This window comes from Bos indicus, chromosome 10, assembly GCF_029378745.1.
Source record: "Bos indicus isolate NIAB-ARS_2022 breed Sahiwal x Tharparkar chromosome 10, NIAB-ARS_B.indTharparkar_mat_pri_1.0, whole genome shotgun sequence".
Classification (NCBI taxonomy): Eukaryota; Metazoa; Chordata; class Mammalia; order Artiodactyla; family Bovidae; genus Bos; species Bos indicus.
Window position 1 is genome coordinate 71,356,791 of NC_091769.1, and position 27,403 is coordinate 71,384,193.

The window sequence follows — 27,403 nt, forward strand, 5'->3', positions numbered from 1 at the left end:
ATCTCTCTATCAGTAAACTTATTTGATCTTTTCTGTTTGGAAATCTCTGACCCTCCTAGCTCATGTTAAGTTACTCCCCATTTGTTATTAATTTATTCAACACAATAAACATTATCCAAGTGCCTTCTGTCTTCCTGGTGCTGCGTGGAGCACTAGGGCCACCACGTTGCTTAATGCAGAGTCCCTCCCTCCCGCTTTTAGTTATCCTGGTCTAACTTGAAGACACACTGCTGAGGAACTTAGACTGTGACAAGAGCTGCAATAGGTAGATATGCCTTAGCATATGTATTATTAATTCTACTTGAGGATGGTAAAGGAGAAATTGCAGTCAAACCCTAGAGGATGAGTAAGAAATCTTCTAGGTGGCAAGGAAGAGAAGGTCATTCCTGCAGGGGTTAACAATACCGGTATGGGTTGGCAGGAAAGAGCAGGTGATGTGCAAAGCATGGTCAAGACCCAGTGTGATTGGAGCAAATGCTGGGGCGTAGGGTGGCTGGGTGGTACTGTTTGTTCAGCAGTGGGTCATAGGAAACATTCAACGTGTGACTAGAAGGACATGTGCTCTCTGCTCAGCTGGCCCCCCAGACCCTCTTGGGCTTGTCCTCTATGTCCTGCGGACGTTGTCTCCAGCCGTCAGCTCCTTTTGACATTGCCTTCAGTACATGGGGCTCTTTGGTGAATTGGTCTGTCTTGAAATATATATATATATATATATATATATATATATATATATATATATCCAGTTTTGTATTCTTAACTCTGTTATGTCTTCTTTTGGCAGAGTTTAATCAGTCAAGAAATAAAACAGAATTCAGCTATGGCCCCAAGGAAGAGAGGTGGACGGGGGATTTCATTCATCTTCTGCTGTTTCCGAAACAATGATCACCCAGAAATCACATATCGGCTTCGAAATGATAGCAACTTTGCGCTTCAGACCATGGAGCCTGCGTTACCCATGCCCCCTGTGGAGGAGCTGGATGTCATGTTCAGTGAACTCGTGGTGAGTCTCAGTCTTCATCCCAGGGGTGGTTGGGAGCCGGAGGAAGGGGAGAGGATGTGGACAGTTTGGTTGGACACAGTCTTGCCTTATCTTTGGTGAAACAGCCCCCATCTGTGCCCCTACTGTCAGCACTGAGCCTGTAGAGGAGAAAGGAAAGGGTAGCATCACTACCTCAGAGGGTTTGCTGGTGCTTAAATGGAGAGATTTAGATCTTTAGTTCTTCAAATATGCAGCCCTACTGCCTCCTAAGTTGCCCTTTCTAGTTCCTCCTGTCCCAGCCTGAGTGCTTGTATGCACAAATATTTCCTTCATTTGACACCTCCTGGGATTCCCTCATGCTTCCTGCCACTCCCAGTGTGTAGTATTAGTGTCTTTTAAAAAGTTAGTCACACTGTCTCTCATGTCCTTGATCCTTGGATGAAAGACATTATTACTTAAGTAGAGTATCATTATTTAGCCTAATGATAGGATTGCAATAATAACTGTTGTGGGAAACTTTTTATAGATGCTATCATATTTTAAAATCCACTATACTGAAGTGAGAGATGTATCTATGTAGGGCCCACTCATCAAGAGATATAGGTGTTCTCTGCAACTTAGCTTCTCAAGCACCTGCAAAGTAGTGTTTCTTTCCAGTCTGCATTTCAGAGGATATTATGGCATGGTCAAGGGCACTGACATGGACATTAGGAAGACTTTGGCTCACATTACTGCTCTGACTTTATTATCTGTATCAGTAGGGAAAAAGCTTATGACTTTTCTGAGCCTATATTCTGGAAAGTGGAAGGGAAAAAACACTTGCTAGGTTTGATGTAACATTTAAATGAGAATCACACAGAGTGGGAATGGCCCAGTGCCTGCCCCTTCCTAGGTACTCAATGAATATTACGTGAGACTCTATCCTTCTTTGATCGCATCTGACATTTTGTAATGGAGTTAGTTCTAATCAGACCATTTATATTGTTCAGCAGATACTAGGGACCGCTACCTTTTTACGTGTCTTACGTCGTAGGCTGTGTCACCGCCCTCCAGGGATAGCAACTGAACTCTTGTGGCACTCCAGCTTTGATGAACCAAAATTCACCTATAAGCTTCTCTTATGAGATAAACCAAGAAGGGCGAGTATTAATACTATGAAACTGATATTTGAGTTCTGGCCTCCTGAGTGGATTAATGAGCTGATTACCAAACTTGGTTGGTAAAAGAAAGAGGTGATGCCTGGCAGCATGTTTACAGTTGAGGATGTTGAATATTTTGGAGTGTTTCAGGAATCTCTGCTGCTGAGTCTCTTCAGTCGTGTCTGACTCTGTGCGACCCCATAGATGGCAGCCCACCAGGCTCCACCGTCCCTGGGATTCTTCAGGCAAGAACATTGGAGTGGGTTGCCATTTCCTTCTCCAATGCATAAAAGTGAAAAGTGAAAGTGAAGTCGCTCAGTCATGTCTGACTCTTAGCGACGCCATGGACTGCAGCCCACCAGGCTCCTCTGTCCATGAGATTTTCCAGGCAAGAGTATTGGAGTGGGGTGCCATTGCCTTCTCCATCAAGAATCTCTACCCTCTCCCATTTCCACTGCACACAGAACTCTGTTTTACATATTAGTGAGGAGGTTCAAAATGGAAAATTAGAACCTGCTCCCAAATTGCTGCCAGTTTCCATAGTTTAATTGAGAGGTATAATGCACCAAGGCAAGAAGCACACACACCTCTGCATAGGTTGTGTGTGACTGTTGTGGGATATAGGACATGATGGATGAGGAAGGTGGTCAGGGAAGACCTCTTGGCAGAGGTGAATGGTCAGGAGGGATTGAAAGTGAAAAGAGTAGTGGAAGGGTTCAGCGTTAATGGGTGTCTTGGTCATCTGCAGCTGGTTTATCCTGTGATAGCAAAACCTCAGTGGCCTCTCTATCATTGATGCTGCATGTCTGCTGTGGATCAGCTGTGGTTCTGCACTGTGCCATCGTCTACTCAAGATCAAGGCTCAGGCCTGGTGGCAGAGGAAAGAGAGACATGGTGAACTTCTCAGGCTCTAAGCTTATGCTTGGAAATGACACGTGTCACTTCAGCACATGTTCCTTTGGCCTACACAGATCACATTACCACTCCCGAATTCATAGGGGCAAGGACATGTCATCCTTCTGTAGGGACTGGCACCACAAATCACATGGCCGAGCCTGAGGTCATTGGGATGGGTGGAGGGACACTGTCCTTTCCCAGGGATGGGCAGTGAATCATGTATCATGATGGCTGTCATGAAAGGCAATAATGATGCATTGATGGTCTTGGCATTATTTCCCAGTTGAAGTATTTTAAAACCAAAGTCAACCAAAGGAGACAGATGTTGCTGATAGACAAAGGCCTCCTCAGTGGTAGAGAAGCTGGTGGACAGAGCTAGTCCCCGCGGAGCACCCACCTCCGTGGTCCTTTCAATTATATCTGTCAGCCTCCCCAAATGAGACCCAAGCCAGAGCCTGTGTGGTGGCAGCTCCATGTACATCTTGAAGACAGCTCATTGTTCTGTATTCATAAGGGAGAAAATTCCACTCTCAGCCTTATTGATGTCTTTATTCTGTGTGAAAATTGCCTACAGCTGTTAGTTGTTAAAAAACCAATGCCAAACCAGAACTTTAAGCCAAAACCATTGGAAAACAAATTATCCTGAGGTTTGTATCTGTCCTGGCGAGTGACGGATGGATTTTTGTCTACTCTTGACTTCAGGGACTTAGCCCACAAATCCATCCAACTGCCAAAGGTGTCCTGGGGCAAGGAAGGTGGGCTCAGAGCCACTGGGAACCTCTGCCCAGGTTCTCTTGAGTAGTTGCAGGAGCAGTTCTGCCTATGTCCGTGCACAGAAGAGGATGGCCACGTGGGGAGGTGGAGCATGCTGCAATGTAGGGTAAATTCCTTTGAGATGGTTTCTGTTGGAATTTGGGTTTATTTCCTTGCCTGTAAAATGCCATAGATGGGGATAATGCCATCTTTCTGATGTGTTGATGCACAGATTAAAGAAGACAACTTTTTTTTTTTAAAAAGAGACTGCTGCCTATTCATGGGTGCTTCATACCCCACATCCTAGTATAGCAAGAAGGATGGAAGATAATTCAGGTATGTTCTAGGCACATCACCCCAGGCAAATATCCCAGGTTTTTCCTTTTTTTGAAAGCTGATCTGCCTGCTGTGCACGCGCCAGTGTTGGTCCTAACTTGCAGGCCATTCTGCCTCTATCTGATGGAAAGCATCTCACCAGAGCCTGTCATTGTGAGCTAGTTTCCTTTGCATCTTCTGATGAGTCACTCATTTGATGTATTTAAAAGTGATACCAAAAAGGTTGCTTTCAGAATTGCTTACAGCAACCTTATCATCTCATAAATAAAGCAAGCCTGGATGGGAGGTCGACCAAATGAATCTTTAAAGAATGTGGGCCCTGAGCAGTGCCTCATACTCTTAACAGTGTATAGTCAAGCTGCAAGAGCATTCCAATTTCAGGATATAGTGGTTTCTGGAGGTCTCAGGCCCATACTCTGTGCACACACTCCCCACCTCCCACCCCATTTTTAATAACAGCTTTGTGGAGGTACAATTGACATACCATATATTGGGTTGGCCAAAAAGTTCGTTTCGGTTTTTCCGTAAGATCTTAGAGAAAAACCCGAATGAACTTTTTGGTGAGCCCAGTAATTCACCTGTGTAAAGTGTATAATTCACTGACTTTTGGTATATTCACAAAATAATGCCCCCATCAGTACATTTTAGGACATTTTCTCACCCCTAAAGCGACTCCCTTACCCATTAGTCATTACTTGTCACTTCCGCTCAACCCTAGTATCCCCAGGGAGCCACTAATCTACTCGGTTTCTATGACTTTGCCTGTTCTGGTCATTTTCTGTAAATAGAATCATATATTATGTGGTCCTTTGTGACTGGTTCCTTTCACTTAGTATAATCTTTTCAAGGTTTATGCAAGTTGTAACATGTATCAATACTTCATTTCTTGTTATTGTTGAACAATACTCTGTTGTATGGACATACCACATTTTGTTTATCCATTCATTGTTGATGAACAGTTGGGTTGTTGCCAGTCTTCAGCTTTTATGAGTATTGCTGCTCTAAACTTTAATTTGCAAGTTTTTTTGGTGTGGAAATGTAGTTTCAGTTCTTAATAGGTGTATACCTGAGAGTGAGATTTCTGAGTCATGTATAACACTGTGTATAACTTTTGAGGAACTTCCAAACTGTTTTCCAAGTGGGCTACACTGCACCATTTTACATTTCCACCAGCAGTGTGTGAGAGTTCTAAGTTTTCTTCGCCTTCACCAATTCTTGCTGTTTTCTACTTCCTTCCGATTGACCAGCTGATTTTGAAGCTGTTCTGTTGCTTCTGAAGAGCTGAGGACGGGTAGCCTGGGAACGTGTGTGTGCATTTCTGTGAATTGCCAAATAGAAATAGTCTTCCTGCCAACAATTTTGAAATTATTTGGGATGTTTAAAAATAAAATATTGAGAATCAGTGTTATCTCCCTAACCATGTATTTTATGTCTTTGAGCATCAATCCTTTTTCCATATTACTGCCCCCATTTCCCCCAGTTCTCTACTTCTGCTTTGTCCTGTGTCTCAGTCACAAATCAAGAATGTAACCAATCTGAGACTCAGCACTCTTCCCAGAAAATAAGATTCAGCTAAAGTCTTGTCTTTTCGACAGTGTTTTTAGGTCTTAGATTATCCCTACCAGCATGTTTGAAGAGTGGTAGGGGGCATAGCACTGTACGCAGTCTTTGTCCATGTAACTTTTTCTGTCTTAGCATTAGCAGTGGAAGATTTCCTTTGGGATAAACAGAAGAATGTGTTATTAATTGACAGATAAATTCCTTTAGGGGTGTGTGTGTGTGTGTATGTATGTGTGCGCATGTGTGTTAATTGCCTGCTCTGTGCCAGGCTCTGAGGCCACTGGTCCTTCTTGACTTTGTCGGGGCTGAAGGTCCAGCAGGGGAAACAGGCAACAGAAGACGCTCTCTTATCCATTGTGACTGAGGGCTCTGAGAGGGGCCGCTCCAGCAGGACATTTTCTTGACGAAGAACCTTTATTCCCCCTTTTTTCACAAGGTGAGAGTTGACTCACAGGTTCCATTTCCATGACCCTTGGCTCTCTTTCTGGGAAGTAACATTCTCGGCTTTCCTTCCAACCCTTCTTTGGAAAATTCGTAGCTTTGTTTCTCTCCCTTATGCGAATTCTCTGCAACTTAACCTGCTTTCAGAAAGCACACGTTCTGTGACCCTTGGTGCTATAAATTTCATAGGATTGAACCCCCTTGGGGAGTTCTGAAATTGTCCGGTTATTTCCATGACTGGTGGCTATGTGTCTAACTCAGCATTGAAATCCCAGCAAGCCCACGTCTGCAGATGAAAGTTGGGCTCTCCAACCCAGCTTTCAGGAACAAAAAGGGAGGTGTTTTTTGATCTCCCATCTGCTTGAGCTCTTAACCTAGCTGTTACTTAATTCCATTCTTGTTGGGGAACAAGGATGCTGCTTACTGACACCTACCCCCAAGCCTCACTGGCTTGGAAGGATCTTGGAAGCATTCCTGGAGGAAGTGATATTTAATGTAAGACTTGAAAAGAAGGAATTATGCAGGCAAAGAGGAGAGGAAAGTGTGTTACAGACAGTGAAAATAGCATGTCTAGGGCTGTGAGGTGAGAGAGAATATGTGGAAGACTCAAGAAATTGAAAGTTCAGCTTAGATGGTGCGTGAAATAAGAGCCTGGGTGGATTGGGGTTCTGAGAGCCAGGAAAAAGGGATGAAGAGAGACAGTTGTGTTATTTTATATTCTCAGATTCTTATTTGAACTAAAGGACAGTACCCCTGCTTTCTTACAGGTTTTCTCAATGAAATACACTAAAGTACATCAAAACATTTTGCTATCTGGTTATATTTACAAAAATAACCCTTGTTCATTGCAGTCTCTGTGAGGTGTCAGTAAGTTTTAGCAAAATGTGTCATGTCTCCTTGGGTAGATTTTGAATATGTTTTCCTTTGAGTCCAACTGTTGAGGTGAGATGGCTTGTTTCAATGCATATCTCCTGTGGCTACTTGACTTTTGAAATGGAAAGAGAATTTACTATAGCCCCCTTCTGGTTTTCTGTTCTAATACATGACTCCTGGATATACCAAGAGTTGATGGGCTGAGGGTATCCCGCAGAATATTTCACAGCAGCGGTTATATTAGAAATGACATCTCCTCATAGATTCCCTCAGTTCTCTTGCCTTGTGAAACATCAGAATATACATCTGCTTTTCCTGGGTGAGGTTTTATTAATAGATGAGAAACCAAGTTTATGATAAGTCTGGTCATGATTTTCGAAGTATCCTTGGAATCAGTTAACTGACCAGAGGAAAACTTTCCTTTCTAAGAGAGTACATCATTGTGATAGATAGTTGGAAGTAATAAGCAATATAGACCCAAGTTTTCCTAATCCTGACTTGTTACCAATTCTATTTATACTGTTTTCTGTTAACCTGCCTTCTTTCAGATTCAGTATTTAGTCTTCCATTTATTTGACCAATGTGTCTAATATTCTGGGATAATTTGTTATACAGTGCTATGTGTGTGTATGTGGGTGCTCAGTCATATCTGACTCTGTGACCCCATGAACTATAGCCCTCCAGGCTCCTCTGTTCACAAAATTTTCCAGGCAAGAATACTAGATTGGGTTGCCATTTCCTACTCTACGGGATCTTTCCAACCCAGGGATTGAACCCGTGTATCCTGCATTGGCAGGTGGATTCTTTACCACTAGAGCCATCTATCCTAAAACCTGTGCATTTCACCATTCTCAATAAAAATGGTGCAAGTGTTTCTCTCAACTTAATACTCCACCACTTGGAGGTGGTGGAAATGTGAGGGGGTGTTTCTAGGTGCTGCAATTACTGAATGGTGCTACTGGAGTTTGTGGCCCATCCCAAGTGGCAGTGTTCCCTCTCCCCACTGGGAGTTACTGGGTGACCCATTGTCAGGGTGAGGTTCTTCCTGTGTAATTCATTTCCAATCCCAACTCTATCTGTGGGTTGGGGGTGGGTGGCATGGCAGTCTGTCTTAAATAACTCTACTTTTAGTTTGCCAAAAGTCACTTTTTGGAATTCCCATTTTGGTATATTTACATTCTATCTTTAGATCTTTAGATAGAAAAGGTTATGTTGGATACAAGTGGAAAACTGTCTTTAGATAGCCAATAAACAGTTGTTGCTTTTTTTTTTTAAGAACTGATATCCAAAAGTGGATTTCCAAAAGTGCTATTAAAAAAGTTTAGTTGTGTAGTATCATTTAAGTGTTATGCCTTCCAGGAAATATAAAAAACATTTGAAAGAAACTAATTAAGAAATTCATTAATGATCACCATTTATATAATTGAGGATTGTCAACAAAAGTTAATACCTCAACGGGAAGATAGTGTTGGTGGATAATGAGAAGATTTGTATGCTCATAAATATAATCACTTACTATAGGTCAGTTTTATTGTTATGAGGTCCTGAGGACACTCTCAACATTAGTAACCAGCATAGACTTTGAGAAATGAAGATAGTAAGACAGAGAGGATTTAGTTGACGTATCAGAATTAGATGAATTCACAGTCGAGGCAAACGGTGCCAGATGAATTCCCTTGGGAACATACATCAGTAAACTCTTCATTTTTCATTATGTTCTAAAGTCACTTTGGTATGAAAAGAGCTACAGGAATCCAGGTTAGTCTTATGATATACCAGTGTACAGATTTTGCTCTTTTTGTTGTTATTCACTTGCTCAGTCATGTCCAACTCTTCATGACCCCATGGACTGCAGCACACCAGGTTTCCCTGTCCTTCACTATCTCCCGGAGTTTGCTTAAACTCATTTCTATTGAGTTGATGGTGACATCCAACCATCTTATCCTCTGTTGCCCACTTCTCCTGCCTTCAGTCTTTCCCAGCATCAGGGTCTTTTCCAGTGAGTCAGTTCCTCGCATCAGGTGGCCAAAGTATTGGAGCTTCAACTTCAGCATCAGTCCTTCCAATGAATATTCAGGACTGATTTCCTTCAGGATTGACTGGTCGGATCTCCTTGCAGTCCAAGGGACTCTCAAGAGTCTTCTCCAACACCACAGTTCAAAAGCATCAATTCTTTAGCGCTCAGCTTTCTTTATGGTCCAACTCTCACATCCATACATGACTACTGGGAAAACCATAGCTTTGACTATATGTACCTTTGTGCATATAGTTGGCAAAGTACTGTCTCTGCTTTTTAGGTTGGTCATAGCTTTTCTTCAAAGAAGCAAGTGTCTTTTAATTTCATGGATGGAGTCACCATCTGCAGTGATTTTGGAGTCCAAAAAAATAAAGTCTCTCATTGTTTCCATCGTTCCCCTGTCTATTTGCCATGAAGTGATGGGACCAGATGTCATGATCTTAGTTTTTTGAATGTTGAGATTTAAGCCAGTTTGGGAAGTCATAGTTTTCATATGTTGTTTCTTAATTGGAGTGTAAACCTTATACATTAATTGGAGTCCCCAACTTTTTTGGCACCAGGGACCAGTTTCAGGGAAGACAATTTTTCCACAGATTGGGTGGGGGGTGGAGGGTGGGATGGTTTGGGGATGATTCAAGTACATTACATATATTGTGCACTTTATTATTATTACATCAGCTCTACTTCAGATCATCAGACTTTAGATCCTGGAGATTGGGGATCTCTGGTGTAAAGAATTGCTTGGTAATTAAGAACTCAGACTGCACAAAGACTTCAAAGCTATATCTGGAATAGTCTTAAAGTGTTCAGTTGTCTGAAAGCCAAAAATCTAATGAAGGAATTGATATCAAAATTGTTCAATTGCCATGAGTTTAAAAATTCTTTTCAATTGACAAACTTATAAAACTCAAAAGAGAAAATTCTGTTCATGTAAAGGACATGGTTAATTGACAGAGAAGAAAAAAAATAGAGTAGATATTCCCTTGATACTGTGGTATTTTTGAAGAAATTAACTTGATGAGTTCATAAAGAAATGTTGGAACAGTATGAGAATGTGCAGTATATCACAAAAGGAAGTGGGAATGTAAATATGGGCTTAAATGGGTTCAGTGCTAAAATTGCTGTGGGATAGATGTGAACTATTGCCAGTATATAGTCAATTTAAAGATGAGCAAAAAATGATTCTAAATCTAGAACTTTATAAACAAATTATTTAGGGCCTGAGAAGAACTGATGGTTTGTGATATAGGGGATGTTGATATAGGGGGTTTTGCTTGCTTATATATGCTGTGCTTTTGTTTTTTTTTTTTTTTTTTCTTTTTTCTCCAATTTTATTTTATTTTTAAACTTTACATAATTGTATTAGTTTTGCCAAATATCAAAGTGAATCCGCCACAGGTATACATGTGTTCCCCATCCCAAACCCTCCTCCCTCCTCCCTCCCCATACCATCCCCCTGGGCCGTCCCAGTGCACCAGTCCCAAGCATCCAGCATCATGCATCGAACCTGGACTGGCAACTCGTTTCCCACATGATACTTTACATGTTTCATTGCCATTCTCCCAAATCTTCCCACCCTCTCCCTCTCCCACAGAGTCCGTAAGACCGTTCTATACATCAGTGTCTCTTTTGCTGTCTCGTACACCGGGTTATTGTTACCATCTTTCTAAATTCCATATATATGCGTTAGTATACTGTATTTATGTTTTTCCTTCTGGCTTACTTCACTCTGTATAATAGGCTCCAGTTTCATCCACCTCATTAGAACTGATTCAAATGTATTCTTTTTAATGGCTGAGTAATACTCCATTGTGTATATGTACCACAGCTTTCTTATCCATTCATCTGCTGATGGACATCTAGGTTGCTTCCATGTCTTGGCTATTATAAACAGTGCTGCGATGAACATTGGGGTACACGTGTCTCTTTCTCTTCTGGTTTTCTCAGTGTGTATGCCCAGCAGTGGGGTTGCTGGATCATAAGGCAGTTCTATTTCCAGTTTTTTAAGGAATCTCCACACTGTTCTCCATAGTGGCTGTACTAGTTTGCATTCCCACCAACAGTGTAAGAGGGTTCCCTTTTCTCCACACCCTCTCCAGCATTTATTATTTGTAGACTTTTGGATCGCAGCCATTCTGACTGGTGTGAAATGGTACCTCATAGTGGTTTTGATTTGCATTTCTCTGATAATGAGTGATGTTGAGCATCTTTTCATGTGTTTGTTAGCCATCTGTATGTCTTTTTTGGAGAAATGTCTATTTAGTTCTTTGGCCCATTTTTTGATTGGGTCGTTTATTTTTCTGGAGTTGAGCTGTAGGAGTTGCTTGTATATTTTTGAGATTAGTTGTTTGTCGGTTGCTTCATTTGCTATTATTTTCTCCCATTCTGAAGGCTGTCTTTTCACCTTGCTAATAGTTTCCTTTGATGTGCAGAAGCTTTTAAGGTTAATTAGGTCCCATTTGTTTATTTTTGCTTTTATTTCCAATATTCTGGGAGGTGGGTCATAGAGGATCCTGCTGTGATGTATGTCGGAGAGTGTTTTGCCTATGTTCTCCTCTAGGAGTTTTATAGTTTCTGGTCTTACGTTTAGATCTTTAATCCATTTTGAGTTTATTTTTGTGTATGGTGTTAGAAAGTGGTCCAGTTTCATTCTTTTACAAGTGGTTGACCAGATTTCCCAGCACCACTTGTTAAAGAGATTGTCTTTAATCCATTGTATATTCTTGCCTCCTTTGTCGAAGATAAGGTGTCCATATGTGCGTGGATTTATCTCTGGGCTTTCTATTTTATTCCATTGATCAATATTTCTGTCTTTGTGCCAGTACCATACTGTCTTGATAACTGTGGCTTCGTAGTAGAGCCTGAAGTCAGGTAGGTTGATTCCTCCAGTTCCATTCTTCTTTCTCAAGATCGCTTTGGCTATTCGAGGTTTTTTGTATTTCCATACAAATTGTGAAATTATTTGTTCTAGCTCTGTGAAGAATACTGTTGGTAGCTTGATAGGGATTGCGTTGAATCTATAAATTGCTTTGGGTAGTATACTCATTTTCACTATATTGATTCTTCCAATCCATGAACATGGTATATTTCTCCATCTATTAGTGTCCTCTTTGATTTCTTTCACCAGTGTTTTATAGTTTTCTATATATAGGTCTTTAGTTTCTTTAGGTAGATATATTCCTAAGTATTTTATTCTTTCCGTTGCAATGGTGAATGGAATTGTTTCCTTAATTTCTCTTTCTGTTTTCTCATTATTAGTGTATAGGAATGCAAGGGATTTCTGTGTGTTGATTTTATATCCTGCAACTTTACTGTAGTCATTGATTATTTCTAGTAATTTTCTGGTGGACTCTTTAGGGTTTTCTATGTAGAGGATCATGTCATCTGCAAATAGTAAGAGTTTTACTTCTTCTTTTCCAATTTGGATTCCTTTTATTTCTTTTTCTGCTCTGATTGCTGTGGCCAAAACTTCCAAAACTATGTTGAATAGTAATGGTGAAAGTGGGCACCCTTGTCTTGTTCCTGACTTTAGAGGAAATGCTTTCAATTTTTCACCATTGAGGATAATGTTTGCTGTGGGTTTGTCATATATAGCTTTTATTATGTTGAGGTATGTTCCTTCTATTCCTGCTTTCTGGAGAGTTTTTATCATAAATGGATGTTGAATTTTGTCAAAGGCTTTCTCTGCATCTATTGAGATAATCATATGGTTTTTATTTTTCAATTTGTTAATGTGGTGTATTACATTGATTGATTTGCGGATATTGAAGAATCCTTGCATCCCTGGGATAAAGCCCACTTGATCATGGTGTATGATCTTTTTAATGTGTTGTTGGATTCTGATTGCTAGAATTTTGTTAAGGATTTTTGCATCTATGTTCATCAGTGATATTGGCCTGTAGTTTTCTTTTTTTGTGGGATCTTTGTCAGGTTTTGGTATTAGGGTGATGGTGGCCTCATAGAATGAGTTTGGAAGTTTACCTTCCTCTGCAATTTTCTGGAAGAGTTTGAGCAGGATAGGTGTTAGCTCTTCTCTAAATTTTTGGTAGAATTCAGCTGTGAAGCCGTCTGGACCGGGGCTTTTGTTTGCTGGAAGATTTTTGATTACAGTTTCGATTTCCATGCTTGTGATGGGTCTGTTAAGATTTTCTATTTCTTCCTGGTCCAGTTTTGGAAAGTTGTACTTTTCTAAGAATTTGTCCATTTCTTCCACGTTGTCCATTTTATTGGCATATAATTGTTGATAGTAGTCTCTTATGATCCTTTGTATTTCTGTGTTGTCTGTTGTGATCTCTCCATTTTCGTTTCTAATTTTGTTGATTTGATTTTTCTCCCTTTGTTTCTTGATGAGTCTGGCTAATGGTTTGTCAATTTTATTTATCCTTTCAAAGAACCAGCTTTTGGTTTTGTTGATTTTTGCTATGGTCTCTTTTGTTTCTTTTGCATTTATTTCTGCTCTAATTTTTAAGATTTCTTTCCTTCTACTAACCCTGGGGTTCTTCATTTCTTCCTTTTCTAGTTGCTTTAGGTGTAGAGTTAGGTTATTTATTTGACTTTTTTCTTGTTTCTTGAGGTGTGCCTGTATTGCTATGAACTTTCCCCTTAAGACTGCTTTTACCGTGTCCCACAGGTTTTGGGTTGTTGTGTTTTCATTTTCATTCGTTTCTATGCAAATTTTGATTTCTTTTTTGATTTCTTCTGTGATTTGTTGGTTATTCAGCAGCGTGTTGTTCAGCCTCCATATGTTGGAATTTTTAATAGTTTTTCTCCTGTAATTGAGATCTAATCTTACTGCATTGTGGTCAGAAAAAATGCTTGGAATGATTTCTATTTTTTTGAATTTACCAAGGCTAGCTTTATGGCCCAGGATGTGATCTATCCTGGAGAAGGTTCCATGTGCGCTTGAGAAAAAGGTGAAATTCATTGTTTTGGGATGAAATGACCTATAGATATCAATTAGGTCTAACTGGTCTATTGTATCGTTTAAAGTTTGTGTTTCCTTGTTAATTTTCTGTTTAGTTGATCTATCCATAGGTGTGAGTGGGGTATTAAAGTCTCCCACTATTATTGTGTTATTGTTAATTTCTCCTTTCATACTTGTTAGCATTTGTCTTACATACTGCGGTGCTCCCGTGTTGGGTGCATATATATTTATAATTGTTATATCTTCTTCTTGGATTGATCCTTTGATCATTATGTAGTGACCTTCTTTGTCTCTTTTCACAGCCTTTGTTTTAAAGTCTATTTTATCTGATATGAGTATTGCTACTCCTGCTTTCTTTTGGTCCCTATTTGCATGGAAAATCTTTTTCCAGCCCTTCACTTTCAGTCTGTATGTGTCCCCTGTTTTGAGGTGGGTCTCTTGTAGACAACATATGTAGGGGTCTTGTTTTTGTATCCATTCAGCCAGTCTTTGTCTTTTGGTTGGGGCATTCAACCCATTTACATTTAAGGTAATTACTGATAAGTATGTTCCCGTTGCCATTTACTTTATTGTTTTGGGTTCGAGTTTATACACCGTTTTTGTGTTTCTTGTCTAGAGAATATCCTTTAGTATTTGTTGGAGAGCTGGTTTGGTGGTGCAGAATTCTCTCAGCTTTTGCTTGTCTGAAAAGCTTTTGATTTCTCCTTCATACTTGAATGAGATCCTTGCTGGGTACAATAATCTGGGCTGTAGGTTATTTTCTTTCATCATTTTAAGTATGTCTTGCCATTCCCTCCTGGCTTGAAGAGTTTCTATTGAAAGATCAGCTGTTATCCTTATGGGAATTCCCTTGTGTGTTATTTGTTGTTTTTCCCTTGCTGCTTTTAATATTTGTTCTTTGTGTTTGATCTTTGTTAATTTGATTAATATGTGTCTTGGGGTGTTTCTCCTTGGGTTTATCCTGTTTGGTACTCTCTGGGTTTCTTGGACTTGGGTGATTATTTCCTTCCCCATTTTAGGGAAGTTTTCCACTATTATCTCCTCAAGTATTTTCTCATGGTCTTTCTTTTTGTCTTCTTCTTCTGGAACCCCTATGATTCGAATGTTGTAGCGTTTAATATTGTCCTGGAGGTCTCTGAGATTGTCCTCATTTCTTTTAATTCGTTTTTCTTTTATCCTCTCTGATTCATTTATTTCTACCATTCTATCTTCTAATTCACTAACCCTGTCTTCTGCCTCTGTTATTCTACTATTTGTTGCCTCCAGAGTGTTTTTAATTTCACTTATTGCATTATTCATTATATATTGACTCTTTTTTATTTCTTCTAGGTCCTTGTTAAACCTTTCTTGCATCTTCTCAATCCTTGTCTCCAGGCTATTTATCTGTGATTCCATTTTAGTTTCAAGATTTTGGATCAATTTCACTATCATTATTCGGAATTCTTTATCAGGTAGATTCCCTATCTCTTCCTCTTTTGTTTGGTTTGGTGGGCATTTATCCTGTTCCTTTATCTGCTGAGTATTCCTCTGTCTCTTCATCTTGTTTAAATTGCTGAGTTTGGGGTGTCCTTTCTGTATTCTGGCAGTTTGTGGAGTTCTCTTTATTGTGGCGTTTCCTCACTGTGTGTGGGTTTGTACAGGTGGCTTGTCAAGGTTTCCTGCTTAGGGAAGCTTGTGTCGGTGTTCTGGTGGGTGGAGCTGTATTTCTTCTCTCTGGAGTGCAATGAAATGTCCAGTAATGAGTTATGAGATGTCTATAGTTTTGGGGTGACTTTGGGCAGCCTGTATCTTGAAGCTCAGGGCTGTGTTCCTTTGTTGCTGGAGAATTTGCTTGGTATGTCTTGCCCTGGAACTTATTGGCCCTTGTGTGGTGCTTGGTTTCAGTGTCGGTATGGGGGCATTTGATGAGCTCCTGTCAATGAATGTTCCTTGGAGTCAGGAGTTCCCTGGAGTCAGGGTTTGGACTTAAGTCTCCTGCTTCTGATTATCGGTCTTATTTTTACAGTAGTTTCAAAACTTCTCCTTCTATACAGCACCATTGATAAAACATCTACATTAAAGATGATAAGTTTCTCTACAGTGAGGGTCACTCAGAGAGGTTCACAGGGTTACATGGAGAAGAGAAGAGGGAGGAGGGAGTTAGAGGTGACCCAAATGAGATGAGGTGAATCAATAGTGGAGAGAGTGGGCTAGCCAGTAGTCACTTCCTTATGTGCACTCCACAACTCGACCACTCAGAGATGTTCACGGGGTTATACAGAGAAGAGAAGAAGGAGGAAGGTAACAGAGGTGGCCAGAAGGATAAAAGGGGGGAATGAAAAGGAGGGAGACAGATCCAGCCAGTAATCAGTTCCCTAAGTGTTCTCCACCGTCTGGAACACACAGAAATTCACAGAGTTGGGTAGAGTAGAGAGGGGTTAGGGAGGAGACACAGGCGACCTGGTGGAGAAAAAGGAGGGTCCAAAGGGAGAGAGAGCAGTCAAGCCAGTAATCTCACTCCCTAGTGAAAAATGGGTCCTGAAGATTGGGTCCTTATAGGTACAAAATTGGTAACAAATACATAAAAGCAAAAATTAAAAATCTAGAGTAGAGTTTGGAATTTCAAAAATACGATGTTAAAGAAAAGAAGAAGGAAAAGAAAGAGAGAAAGAACGAACAAACAAAAACAAACAAGGTCACGAAAATTATAGAGAAAGTACAGGTACAAAATTGATAACTAATACCAGAAAGCGAAAATTAAAAATCTAGAGTAGAGTTTGGAATTTCAAAAATACGATGTTAAAGAAAAGAAGAAGGAAAAGAAAGAGAGAAAAAACGAACAAACAAAAACAAACAAGGTCGTGAAAATTATAAAGAAAGTACAAGTACAAAATTGATAACTAATACCAGAAAGCAAAAATTAAAAATCTAGAGTAGAGTTTGGAATTTCAAAAATACAATGTTAAAAAAAAAAAAAAAAAAAGAAGAAGAAAAATAAAGAGAGAAAACAAACAAATACGAACAATGTCACAAAAATTATAAAGAAAATACAGGTACAAAATTGATATCAAATACCAAAAAGCATAAATTAAAAATCTAGAGTAAAGTTTGGAATTTCAGATATACAATGTTATATAAAAGAAGAAGAGAAAGAAACAGAGAAGAAGAAAAAAAAAAAAAAGTCACAGAAATTATATAAAAAAAAAAACTATAGGTACAAAATTGATAACATATACCAAAAAGCGAAAATTAAAAATCTAGAGTAGAGTTTAGAATTTCAAAAATACAATGTTAAAGAAAAGAAGAAAAAAACAAAAACAAACAAAAAAAAACAAGGTCAAAAAATTATAAAATATATATATATGAAGTTTGCTGAAGAAGAAAAAAATAGGGTCTTTTTTTTTTTTTTGCAAAGTAATAGGATATAAAGGTGAAAATTAAAGGAACAATAGAGGACTTAAAATTTTTTTTTTTTTTAATTAAAAAAAAAGAAGAAAGAATGATCGTAAAAATAATAAAAATATATCTAGGACTTTTTTTTTTTTTTTTGTGGGTGTTGTGGGTTCAGTTCATTTTTGGCTAGTTCCTTGGTCAGATTTATATTTCTCAAGATCTATAGGCCCCTTTCTATGTAGTCCGTAGTAACCACAGGGTTTTGATCTATTGCCTGTAGCTTCCAAGGCGTTTCCCTCTGTTATATCTTCTTCTGTTTGCTAGTCTCTTCAGTATCTGGTTTCCGCCCTGACTCAAAGGGCACGGTGGAGGACACTTTTTTTTTTTTTTTAGGCTTACTTGTTCAGTCGCGCTGTGGGGAGGGAGGGAGGGATGCTGCAAACAAATAGCACTGGCGTGCGCTCGCAGTGCCTCAGCCACCCTGGGTCTGCCCCCGCTCACGGCGCGTGTAGCCTCCCTGTCCACACTGCTCGGACTCTAGGTTGTTCCACCGGGAACAATCCGAGGCTGGCCCTGGGCTGCATGCACCTCCCAGGTCCAAGCCGCTCAGGTTCAGGCACTCGGGTAGTCCTCAGAGGCGCAGACTCAGTTGGGCCTGCGTTTTGTGCTCTTCCCAGGTCCGAGCGCCAATTTGTTCTTCCCAGGCGAGCGCCAATGCTGCGACTTATCGCCTCCCCGCCACTCGGTTATCTGGATGTAAAACCGGCGCACCTTCTCAGGCAGATGTTGACCGTCCAGACCCCCAAGAAGTTTTAGTTAGCAAAGAAGCCTGCTTACAGTTTTATAGATAATGTCTCTCTGGGGCTGCGATTGCCCCCTTCCGGCTCTGGCTGCCTGTCACCGGAGGGGGAAGGTCTGCAGCCGGCTATCTCTGTTCAGTCCTTTGTTCCGTGCGCGGGCCTGGCGGTCTTAGGTTAGGGCTGGCTTTTCTCGTGGTAGGTATCCCACAGTCTGGTTTGCTAGCCCAAATTATTTCGCTCAGATAGCGCTCAGGGTATTCAGGCCAGATTCTTACTCTCAGCGATGCAGCCCACGCCGCGCCTCCCTGCCCAGCCCCGGTTTGCTAATGGCGGATGCAGGCGTCTGCGCTGCTTCTCTGCTGGGGGAGTTACCGTAGGGCTCGCAATCTGCGAGTTTTAAATTGTTTATTTATTTTTTCTCCCTGTTATGTTGCCCTCTGTGCTTCCAAAGCTCGGCACAGATTCGGCAGTGAGAAGGTTTCCTGATGTTTGGAAACTTCTCTCTTTTTAAGATTCCCTTCCCGGGACGGAACTCCGTCCCTCCCTCTTTTGTCTCTTTTTTTTTGTTTTTAATATTTTTTCCCTACCTCCTTTCGAAGAGTTGGGTTGCTTTTCTGGGTGCCTGATGTCCTCTGCCGGCATTCAGAAGTTGTTTTGTGGAATTTACTCGACGTTTAAATGCTCTTTTGATGAATTTGTGGGGGAGAAAGTGTTCTCCCCGTCCTACTCCTCCGCCATCTTGGCTCCTCCCCCCCTATGCTGTGCTTTTGAATTGAACTTTGCAATACATCCAGAAATCTAGTAGGATTGGCAGTAGATCTTCATTTCAATGGACAGTATACATTTCTTTGAGGTCCTGTCTGCTTAGAGATAGTGAGATGGTCAAGATGGTCTTCAAAGTTTTCGTCTTGTCTTCTGATTCACTAAACAAATACAGAAAAGCTTAAGATAAAACCATAAACCATTTTATTCCTTCTAGTCCTAAATGTATATTTTATCTCATCAAGACCATTCCAAATGTCCTTTTATTCAAGTTGTTAAATTTACATTTTTTACTCCATGTTAGGTATTTTGTTATCAATCCATTTATTTCTGGGTGCTTCTTAATTTAGAGCAGGGACTGAAATGCGGATGGGGGCTCAGGGAGAGATGGAGGAAAAAATCATGAAAACTTTATTTTAATACAAATTCTGCAAAACCATCTCTGAACTAATAATGTTATTGAGAAAATGGTTATGAGTCCCCTTGGCCTTGATGATTTTCATTACCCTGAGTCTTAAAGAGATGTTGAGAGGTATGTATCTACTTAGCTTTTGGCTTCAATTTAAAATCTGATTATTTAACTTAATCCTCAGGCTGCCATGTGTGAATTACACAGTCAGCAAACTGTGCTACTTGCCAACTCTTTACATGTCCCCATCCAGACCAGTATAGGTTTTAAAGACAGGGAGGATAATTTGATCTCCATAAGTGGTATGGTTTAGGTAAGCTTTCAAGTGTAATTTTGAAAATGTGTTTCAGTAATGGCTAGAACAATCTGGTAGTTTGTACAAATAAATGTACTCAAGGATATATATTGATACACTGGGAGTCGTTTAAATACCATTTGCTCTCATAAAACATATGTCACACACCCTGCGGGAGGTGAATGCCCAATATATGGATCATGAATTGCAATTCTAAACTGTCCTCAACTCTTTTTATCTGCTAGGCTTGAAGTCCCCCGCTTTTCCAGATGCAGTTCCTCTGGAATTTCAAAGTGTTTCTTGATTTGTGTTGTAGGAGCTCAGTACCAGTTACATCTTTTAGTTACGATTTTCTGGCTCATGGATGAAGGGAGGAAGAAAAAAAAAAAAAATATATATATATATATAAAATATATATTTTAGAAAACCAAATTCCTAAAAAAGTTGGAGTTTTCCACCTCTTGTCTAATGTTAACTAAATCCACTGGAAACATCCTACAGCTGCTAGCTGTTTATTTCATTATACAATGTAATATTTAAGAACTAAACTGAACCAAATGAAGGTTATTTAGAATGTATACTTGCGTTGTTTTCAGGAAAGATGGACATTTCTTGGGTATAGAAGAAAAAAGCAAGTCCTTTGCCATCTTTTAAACAATCAATTTAGTTTATTCACCTATGGACACTCATGTTAAATCCCTGTGAGCATGCACCTCTACAACGTCAGAGAGCAGAAGGGCACAGGCATTGAATCTGGCATTTTCACTCAAGATCCCCAGGGCCTCGAGCAGTGCCTGGTCCCGAGTCCATGGTCAGTAAATGCTTGTGGCCTGGATGAATAACTCACTACTGAAGGTTTATACATGATATGCTCAGGAAGATTTGAATAAATGTATGTGTGCATGCATGAATTAATGATGGCTGAATCATCCAACAGTTGGATTCCTATTCTGAATTATTCTTGAAGTAGTTGTGATAGGTTTGGGCTGGTTCCTGTACTCTTCCTGCGTCCATGTCCACCTTTTGTCAGTCTCTCTACTCTTCTTCATTTGGATGGGAGCACTGAAGGGTAGCAGGCTAAAAGGCTGAGGGTGTTGTTATTCAGTCGTGTCCGACTCTTTATGACCCCATGAACTGCAGCACTCCAGGTTTCCCTGTCCTTCAGTATCTCCCTGAGTTTGCTCAAACTCATGTCCATTGAGTCGGTGATGCCATCCAAGCATCTCATCCTCTGTCATCCCCCTCTCCTCCTGCCTTCAATCTTTCCCAGCATTAGGGTCTTTTCCAGTGAGTCAGTTCTTCGCATCAGGTGGCCAAAGTATTGGAGCTTCAGCATTCTTGTCTAAGAAATATTTTCCGTCCTTGGCAGTCTCTCCACCCTATATTACATGGTAGAATAAGTAAATAGCTGCAGTGTGGGAGGAGACTCATTGTGCTAGATATCTTCTGACCCAGCTAAAACTTAGAAGTGCCAGCTGAGCTGCTTAGCAAGTCTAAGCAGGTCGGGAGAGGCCTGGGGGAGAGCAGTGCTGGTGTCACTGAAGAGGGACGCGTGTGTAACTTGGCTTCACACTTGCCCACAGGACCTTTCTTACCTCTTACTCTAGAAGCTGACTTGGTGTCTCAGGAGACAAAGTCCCTCCATTCAATCAGGAAAACACTGCTTAGAAATCCTCTCAATTAAGCCTTGTCAACAGAAGTTGTACTAGATTATATAAAAATTGGACATTTGCGTGGCTGGATTGCTCTTGGGAGTTGATTTCAGCATATATTTAGAATAAGGTGATTTCCTTTAGATTATTGGAAAACTGCTGGTGATGCAGACTAATAATGAAGTTTCTACTTGAAATAACACAAAGAAGCCAAATAAGAAGCCTACAGGTTTCGCAGCAGACTTTTGTCTAGCAAACTGGATATAGTTTGCATTGCCTGCTATTCAGAGTAGGAAAGGAAATAGTGTAAAACAATTAACCGTGGGTTGTAAGAAACTAAAAAGTTATTTCTATTAGCCTTTGCTTGTGGGGTTTCTCAGTTGTTATTTTTATATGTCGAATGAAAACACATCTGTCAGACACAGAGAACATTATTGTGTAGGTGGTGGTGAGTCATATTGTGGTATTTTCTGTAATGACTAAGAACGTTGGCAGAAATCTCACAGGCTGAAAACCTTTAAGGTTTATTCTCTGTGTGTACACATCTCTTTGGGGACTTAACACTCCCTGTTGTTTTCCATTTATGTCTGTCTTGACTGGTTAGGGACAGGTAATAATTCACTGAACGCTCCTCTATTTAAACCAACAAAGGGCTTATCTAACTTTCAGGTTTCCAACCATCCCTAAGAAAATAAAATACTGTTCTCAAGGTCATGGTGGTTAAATTTTAAGAGCTGTGATGGCATTTCATGACTCGTGGATGTGGTGGCTATTTGCTGTGGGACGGATGGATGTTCATAAATTTAATGAATTACTGCAGCTGAAGGGTACATTTTCTCCATACATTTATAGAAGTCTAATTTTGCTGCTGTGAAAGTGCCACCCTTCAGTCCTCTGTCCGCTTTGTCTGGCCCTTTCCGCTTTATGTGGTACTTATCACTGTGTCATGTGACTTAAGGCCTGGCCATTTGTCCCTCCAAGAGGGTTTGTCTTGTATGTGGTAGTGTTGAGTTGTGGGGTGGGAGATGAGGTTAGACATGGGAGATGAGGGTGGATGAGGGAGAGGGCTAAATCCAGAGAAGGCACCGCTGCTGTTGGGTTTGTGTGAGGTGAACCGGGGGGTTGCTGCCTGCTGGACATGTGGGAGACTTTTGGTGGGTGGGATCAGGATGGGTAACTTGGGCCTGTTTGCTATGGGTAAATACCTGGTGTTTTTAATATGAAGAAGAAAAGTTACCCTTGTGTGAATAATATAGTGTTAAAAAATACTGTGAGCTCTGTGCATTGAGTCAAATGGATGATTACCTTGTCAAGGACCATTTAAAAACCAAAGCCAAACAACCCCAAAACAGAAACATACACAAAGCAGTGGGTTGATTGGCAGGGTAACCCCAAGGACCTGTCTGTCTTAGCTCTCCCTCTCTCCGTGTTTTTAATCTCTGTTTCCCCGAGCATTCAACACGTGTCTTCCTACTTCTCTGTGATACAGAGTTAGCTTAACTCATCAGAAATAGGAATCCTGAATTCCTTCATTAGAGATTTCTGTTAGCTGAAAACTCACTTGTTGTTGGCTCACTGAAATCTATTGACTTGGTAGATGTTTAAAAAATAAGTCCTTTAAATATAGCATTGAAGGTGTTATAAATAATTCCATATTTTAGCCTCACTCACATCTCTGAAAAGAGCTTTTCAACTCATTCAAAACCCTTATTGTATATTATTTCAAAATTCCTTCCTTTGCTTTATCTAGTGAATCAATCCATTTCCTTAGATTTATTTGCGCTATGCCAATTGTTTTCTGATTTATATAGATTTTTCTATAGAGTTGCCTGCTTACTCTAGAATGTAGAACTGGTGGGGTTTCTTTGTGCAGAATCTTTCCAAGTGGGGTTTATAACATGCTTTGTGAGAGATGAAGCCAGAACTTTAGTTCCCACAGCTGGACCTCCTTCAGCATTCTTTTCTTCTTAATAAAAAAAAATGTCTAAGTATTATGTTTTCTCCCAGCTAATAAAAATATAGGAAATAAGTGTTTTATAAAGATATGAAAAACATAATTGGTATCTTCCCACAGAAGAAAAGCCTTTGTTGGTTTCCATTTTTAAGAAACTTGCACTTTCTGTGGAGAAAAATGATGCTTGGTGCAGATGTTTCTTTCTTTACCATTCACTAAATCATTTTCCTTTAACTTTTAAAGCCCTATCCAAGAAGGAGTAATATGGAAAAAAAAAAATTCTTTGGCCAATGAAAGGAGCTAGGCCATCTCAGTGTAAGGTATAGTAACAGGAACTAAATTTATTCTATTTATCTTTGGATTAATTGCCAGCCCTCAAAACAATATCTGACATAGCCAGATTGCAAAAATTGGGGGTGGGGAGAGTAAGGTGAGAGGTTAGAAGGTGATCTAGAAGCAACCGGGATGTTTCTTGGGGTTGTGCTAAATATATTTGTTTGTTAATCTTAGTGAAAAAGATTGAGGGGAAGAGGAAATGAAAAGGTGGGGGGGCGACAAAGGATGAGAGGGTTGGATGGCATCACTGACTCGATGGACTTGAGTTTGAGCAAACTCCGGGAGATAGTGAAGGAGGTGAAGCCTACATGGAGTGCTGTAGTCCGTGGGGTCGCAAATAGTTGGATAGGACTTAGCAATTGAACAAGTGAAAAACTTGACTATTAACCCACAGAAGGCCAGTACTCTTCTCTAGATCACTACTCAGGAGAAACAAAAAACACTGAAAAGTTTCTTCAGAACTTAAATTGTTATATTAACCTATCACCTAATTTAATCTTAAGGGACATTGGGGGAAACATTGCCCAACTCTTGGTCTAAATGGAATGCATACTACTGGAGCCTACATAATTTTCAAGGGAAGGACAAGAATATTTCATGGAAGTGATCATGGTTTCAAACAGAAACTGCATTTAAGTTGTAACATTTCTCAGATTGAACCACTTAAAGAGGTTCACTTTTTCCCTTTCCTACCTCTTCATACATTTTCCCCCAATGTTTCTTTTCTAAATAGATTCCTTGTTTTAGTTAACTGTTCAACCAGAATGATCTTTCCTTACTATGTACACACGGCGCTGTTTTCTCTATTCTGAAATTTTTTGTTTTCCTGGGGCTCCATCAACCAGGCTTGATTTTTGTTTTTTAAGAACTTTATTGAGATATAACTTACATGCTATAGAATTGACCCCTTGTAAGTATACAGTTCAATGCATTTTAGTAAATTTATATAGTTTTGCAGTCATTACCACAATCCAGCTCTAGAATAATTTCATCACCATATCTCCTCTTGGGTCCATTTGCAGTTAATCTCTGTTCCTGCCTCTAGCCCCAAGCAACCACTGATCTCCTTTCTACTTCTATAGGTTGACTTTTTTTTCTTTAAAAATTCATGTAAAGAGATACTATATGAGATGCTGTGATCCTAATTGTTTTGTTTTCCATGATTGCCTCTTTGAGTATTTGAATTATCAAAATGAAAAATCTCTTATAATATTACTTTGAAGTAATTTTGAAGAAACTAATGTATGAGATGATTTCAAATTAGCTTATACTCTGTTCTTTTTCCTCCTTTAGTCAATTGTGCTTTCATTCCCCAGCTTGCCTAGCAGTGTATCTAAATGAGTGCAGGTAGCTGAAAAAGAAAGTAGCCAAATCAGTCCATCCCTTTTGTAACCAAAGAACGACCCCAGGAGTAGTGTCTGTGAAATAGAGTATCGATTCAGACATAGGAGGTAAAGCTAAAGCTGAAGTGAAGTGAAATCGTTCAGTCGTGTCCGACTCTTTGTGACCCCATGGACAGTAGCCTGCACCAGGCTTCTCCGTCCACGGGATTTTCTAGGCAAGAGTACTGGAGTGGGTTGCAGCTTCCATAAGAAACCATAGAGTTTTGTTCTGTTTTATCTGCAGCTTGCAAAGATTTCTTACAGAAAATAAAAAGCACTAACTTTAATAAAAGAAAAAATATTATGAAGTTGTATTGCATAAAAAACACTTAGTGATCAAAATAGACTTAACAAAATGAAAAGGCACAGGTGAGGCAAAATACTAGCAGTACATACCTCTGCCAAAGGACATGTTTTGCAACAATAAGACAGGCAACTCATAAGTGGGCAAAAGATTTGAATAAATATATCAAAAAAGAATATGTGTGAATGTCATGTGAACTTGTCAAAAGGCATACTCAGCATCAGGTGTCATCAGGAAAATGCAAATTACAACTGCATTGAGGTACCACTTCACATAAGTTGTGCTGTCACTTCAGTGGTATCTGACTCTATGTGACCCGGAGGACTATAGCCCACCAGGCTCCTCTGTCCATGGGATTCTCCAGGCAAGAATACTGGAGTGAGTAACCATTCCCTTCTTCAGGGGATCTTCCTGACTCAGGAATCTAACCTGCATCTCTTATGTCTCCTGGGTTTGCAAGCAGGTTCTTTACCACTTGCAGCACCTGGAAAGCCCTGCTGCTGCTACTGCTGCTAAGGCACTTCAGTCGTCTCCGACTCTATGCAACCCCATAGACAGCAGCCCACCAGGCTCCGCCGTCCCTGGGATTCTCCAGGCAAGAACACTGGAGGGGGTTGCCATTTCCTTCTCCAATGCATAAAAGTGAAAAGTGAAAGTGAAGTCGCTCAGTCGTGTCTGACTCTTAGCGACCCCATGGACTGCAGCCCACCAGGCTCCTCCATCCATGGGATTTTCCAGGCAAGAGTACTGGTGTGGGTTGCCATTGCCTTCTCCATGGAAAGCCCTAGGATGACTAAAATTTTAAAGATATAGTACCAAATGTTTGTGAGGATGTGGAGTAACCCAAACTGCTATATGTTGCTGGTGGGAGAGTAGAATGGTACAACCAGTTTCTGAAGGTTAAAGTGCAAAAAACTTCAATGTATACCTTTGCCAAAACACGAAAATTGTTTACTCTGCGTACATGGGTGCTAAGTCGCTTCCGACTCTTTGCAACCCTATGGACTGTAGCCCACCAGGCTAAAATCTCTTATGTCTCCTGCACTGGCAGGCAAGTTCTTTACCATTAGTGCCACCATCTTACTGCAAAAAAAAAAAAAAAAAAGGAAGGGAGGATGGGTTTGAATTATTGAAATGCATTGATCTTTGCTATGTCCCATAATAACCCCTCTCCCTCCTTTTCAGATACCCACCTGCCCTCACCTTAGTTTTTTCTTCAGTCCAACTATATATGAGATATTGTTTTGGGTCCTGGCAACTAATGCAAAGATAAACAGAACAAATTTCATTCCTGCTGTCTGGAGATGAGTCTAGGAAGGGAGTCAGACATGCCAATGTGATTGTGATTAATGCAAGTGTGATAACTGCGGCAATGTGATTAATGCCAAAAGGTTAGTAGGAGAGCAGAGAGGGGTACCCCCACCCCCCAAGGTAAGTCAGGTAGGCTGCCTGGGGGACAACTGATCCCTTGTAAAAGCTTAGATACCTTGTAAAAGCTTAGATACCTTGTAAAAGCCAGAATACTGAAGTGGATAACCTTCCCCTTCTCTAAGGGGATCTTCCCAATCCAGGGATCGAACCCAGGTCTCCCGCATTGCAGGCGGATTCTTTACCAGCTGAGCCACAAGGGAAGCTCAAGAATACCGTAGGGTAGCCTTTCCCTTCTCCAGAGGATCTTCCGACCCAGGAATCTAGCCAGGGTCTCCTGCATTGCAGGCAGATTCTTTACCAACTGAGCTATCAGGGAAACCCCCAAAGCTTTAGATAAATGGGACTCATTCTTAGACATGGTGGGAAGGGCTGTTTGGAAAAAGGTTTCAGAAACGGGCAACTTGTGATCCCAAGTGCTGAAAGTTGGCTGCTGGGGGGGGAGGAGGAGGAGGTGAGGTGGGGCAAGTCAGCAAAGGCCGTATCATGAAGGGCCCTACCTACCAGCTAAGGAATTTGGACTTTATCCTGAGAAGAAGAGGAATTGTTGAAGCCTTCTATCATCTTGTCTTCCTAACTGGAATCTAAATTCCATGCGATTGGGGTCTGTTATTCATCTTTGCGTCCTTTGTAATGTCTGGCCATGGTCCTGGAATGGGTAGGACATGGAATAGGTGTTGATTGATCTCTAAGGCTGTGTGATAGTCTCTTCCAATCTTGCAGGCTTGTTTCAAGCCATATTATTAAACCAGAGTGAGTCAGAGCAAAGAAACTTTTGGAATGGAGGGGT

At 40.5% G+C, this 27,403-nt stretch overlaps 1 protein-coding gene across 4 annotated transcripts in view; it reads left to right on the forward strand.

The window, feature by feature from the left end:
- The window catches only part of DAAM1 (dishevelled associated activator of morphogenesis 1), a 191,846-nt gene that overhangs the window by 76,465 nt on the left and 87,978 nt on the right, over positions 1 to 27,403 (forward strand). For all 4 annotated transcript variants that reach the window (XM_070797677.1, XM_070797679.1, XM_070797678.1 and 1 more), the window contains one exon: positions 782 to 1,000. In XM_070797677.1, the coding sequence (XP_070653778.1) occupies positions 818 to 1,000 (183 nt within the window). In that variant the 5' untranslated portion in view covers positions 782 to 817. Of the gene's footprint in view, positions 1 to 781; positions 1,001 to 27,403 lie in introns of those variants that run through there.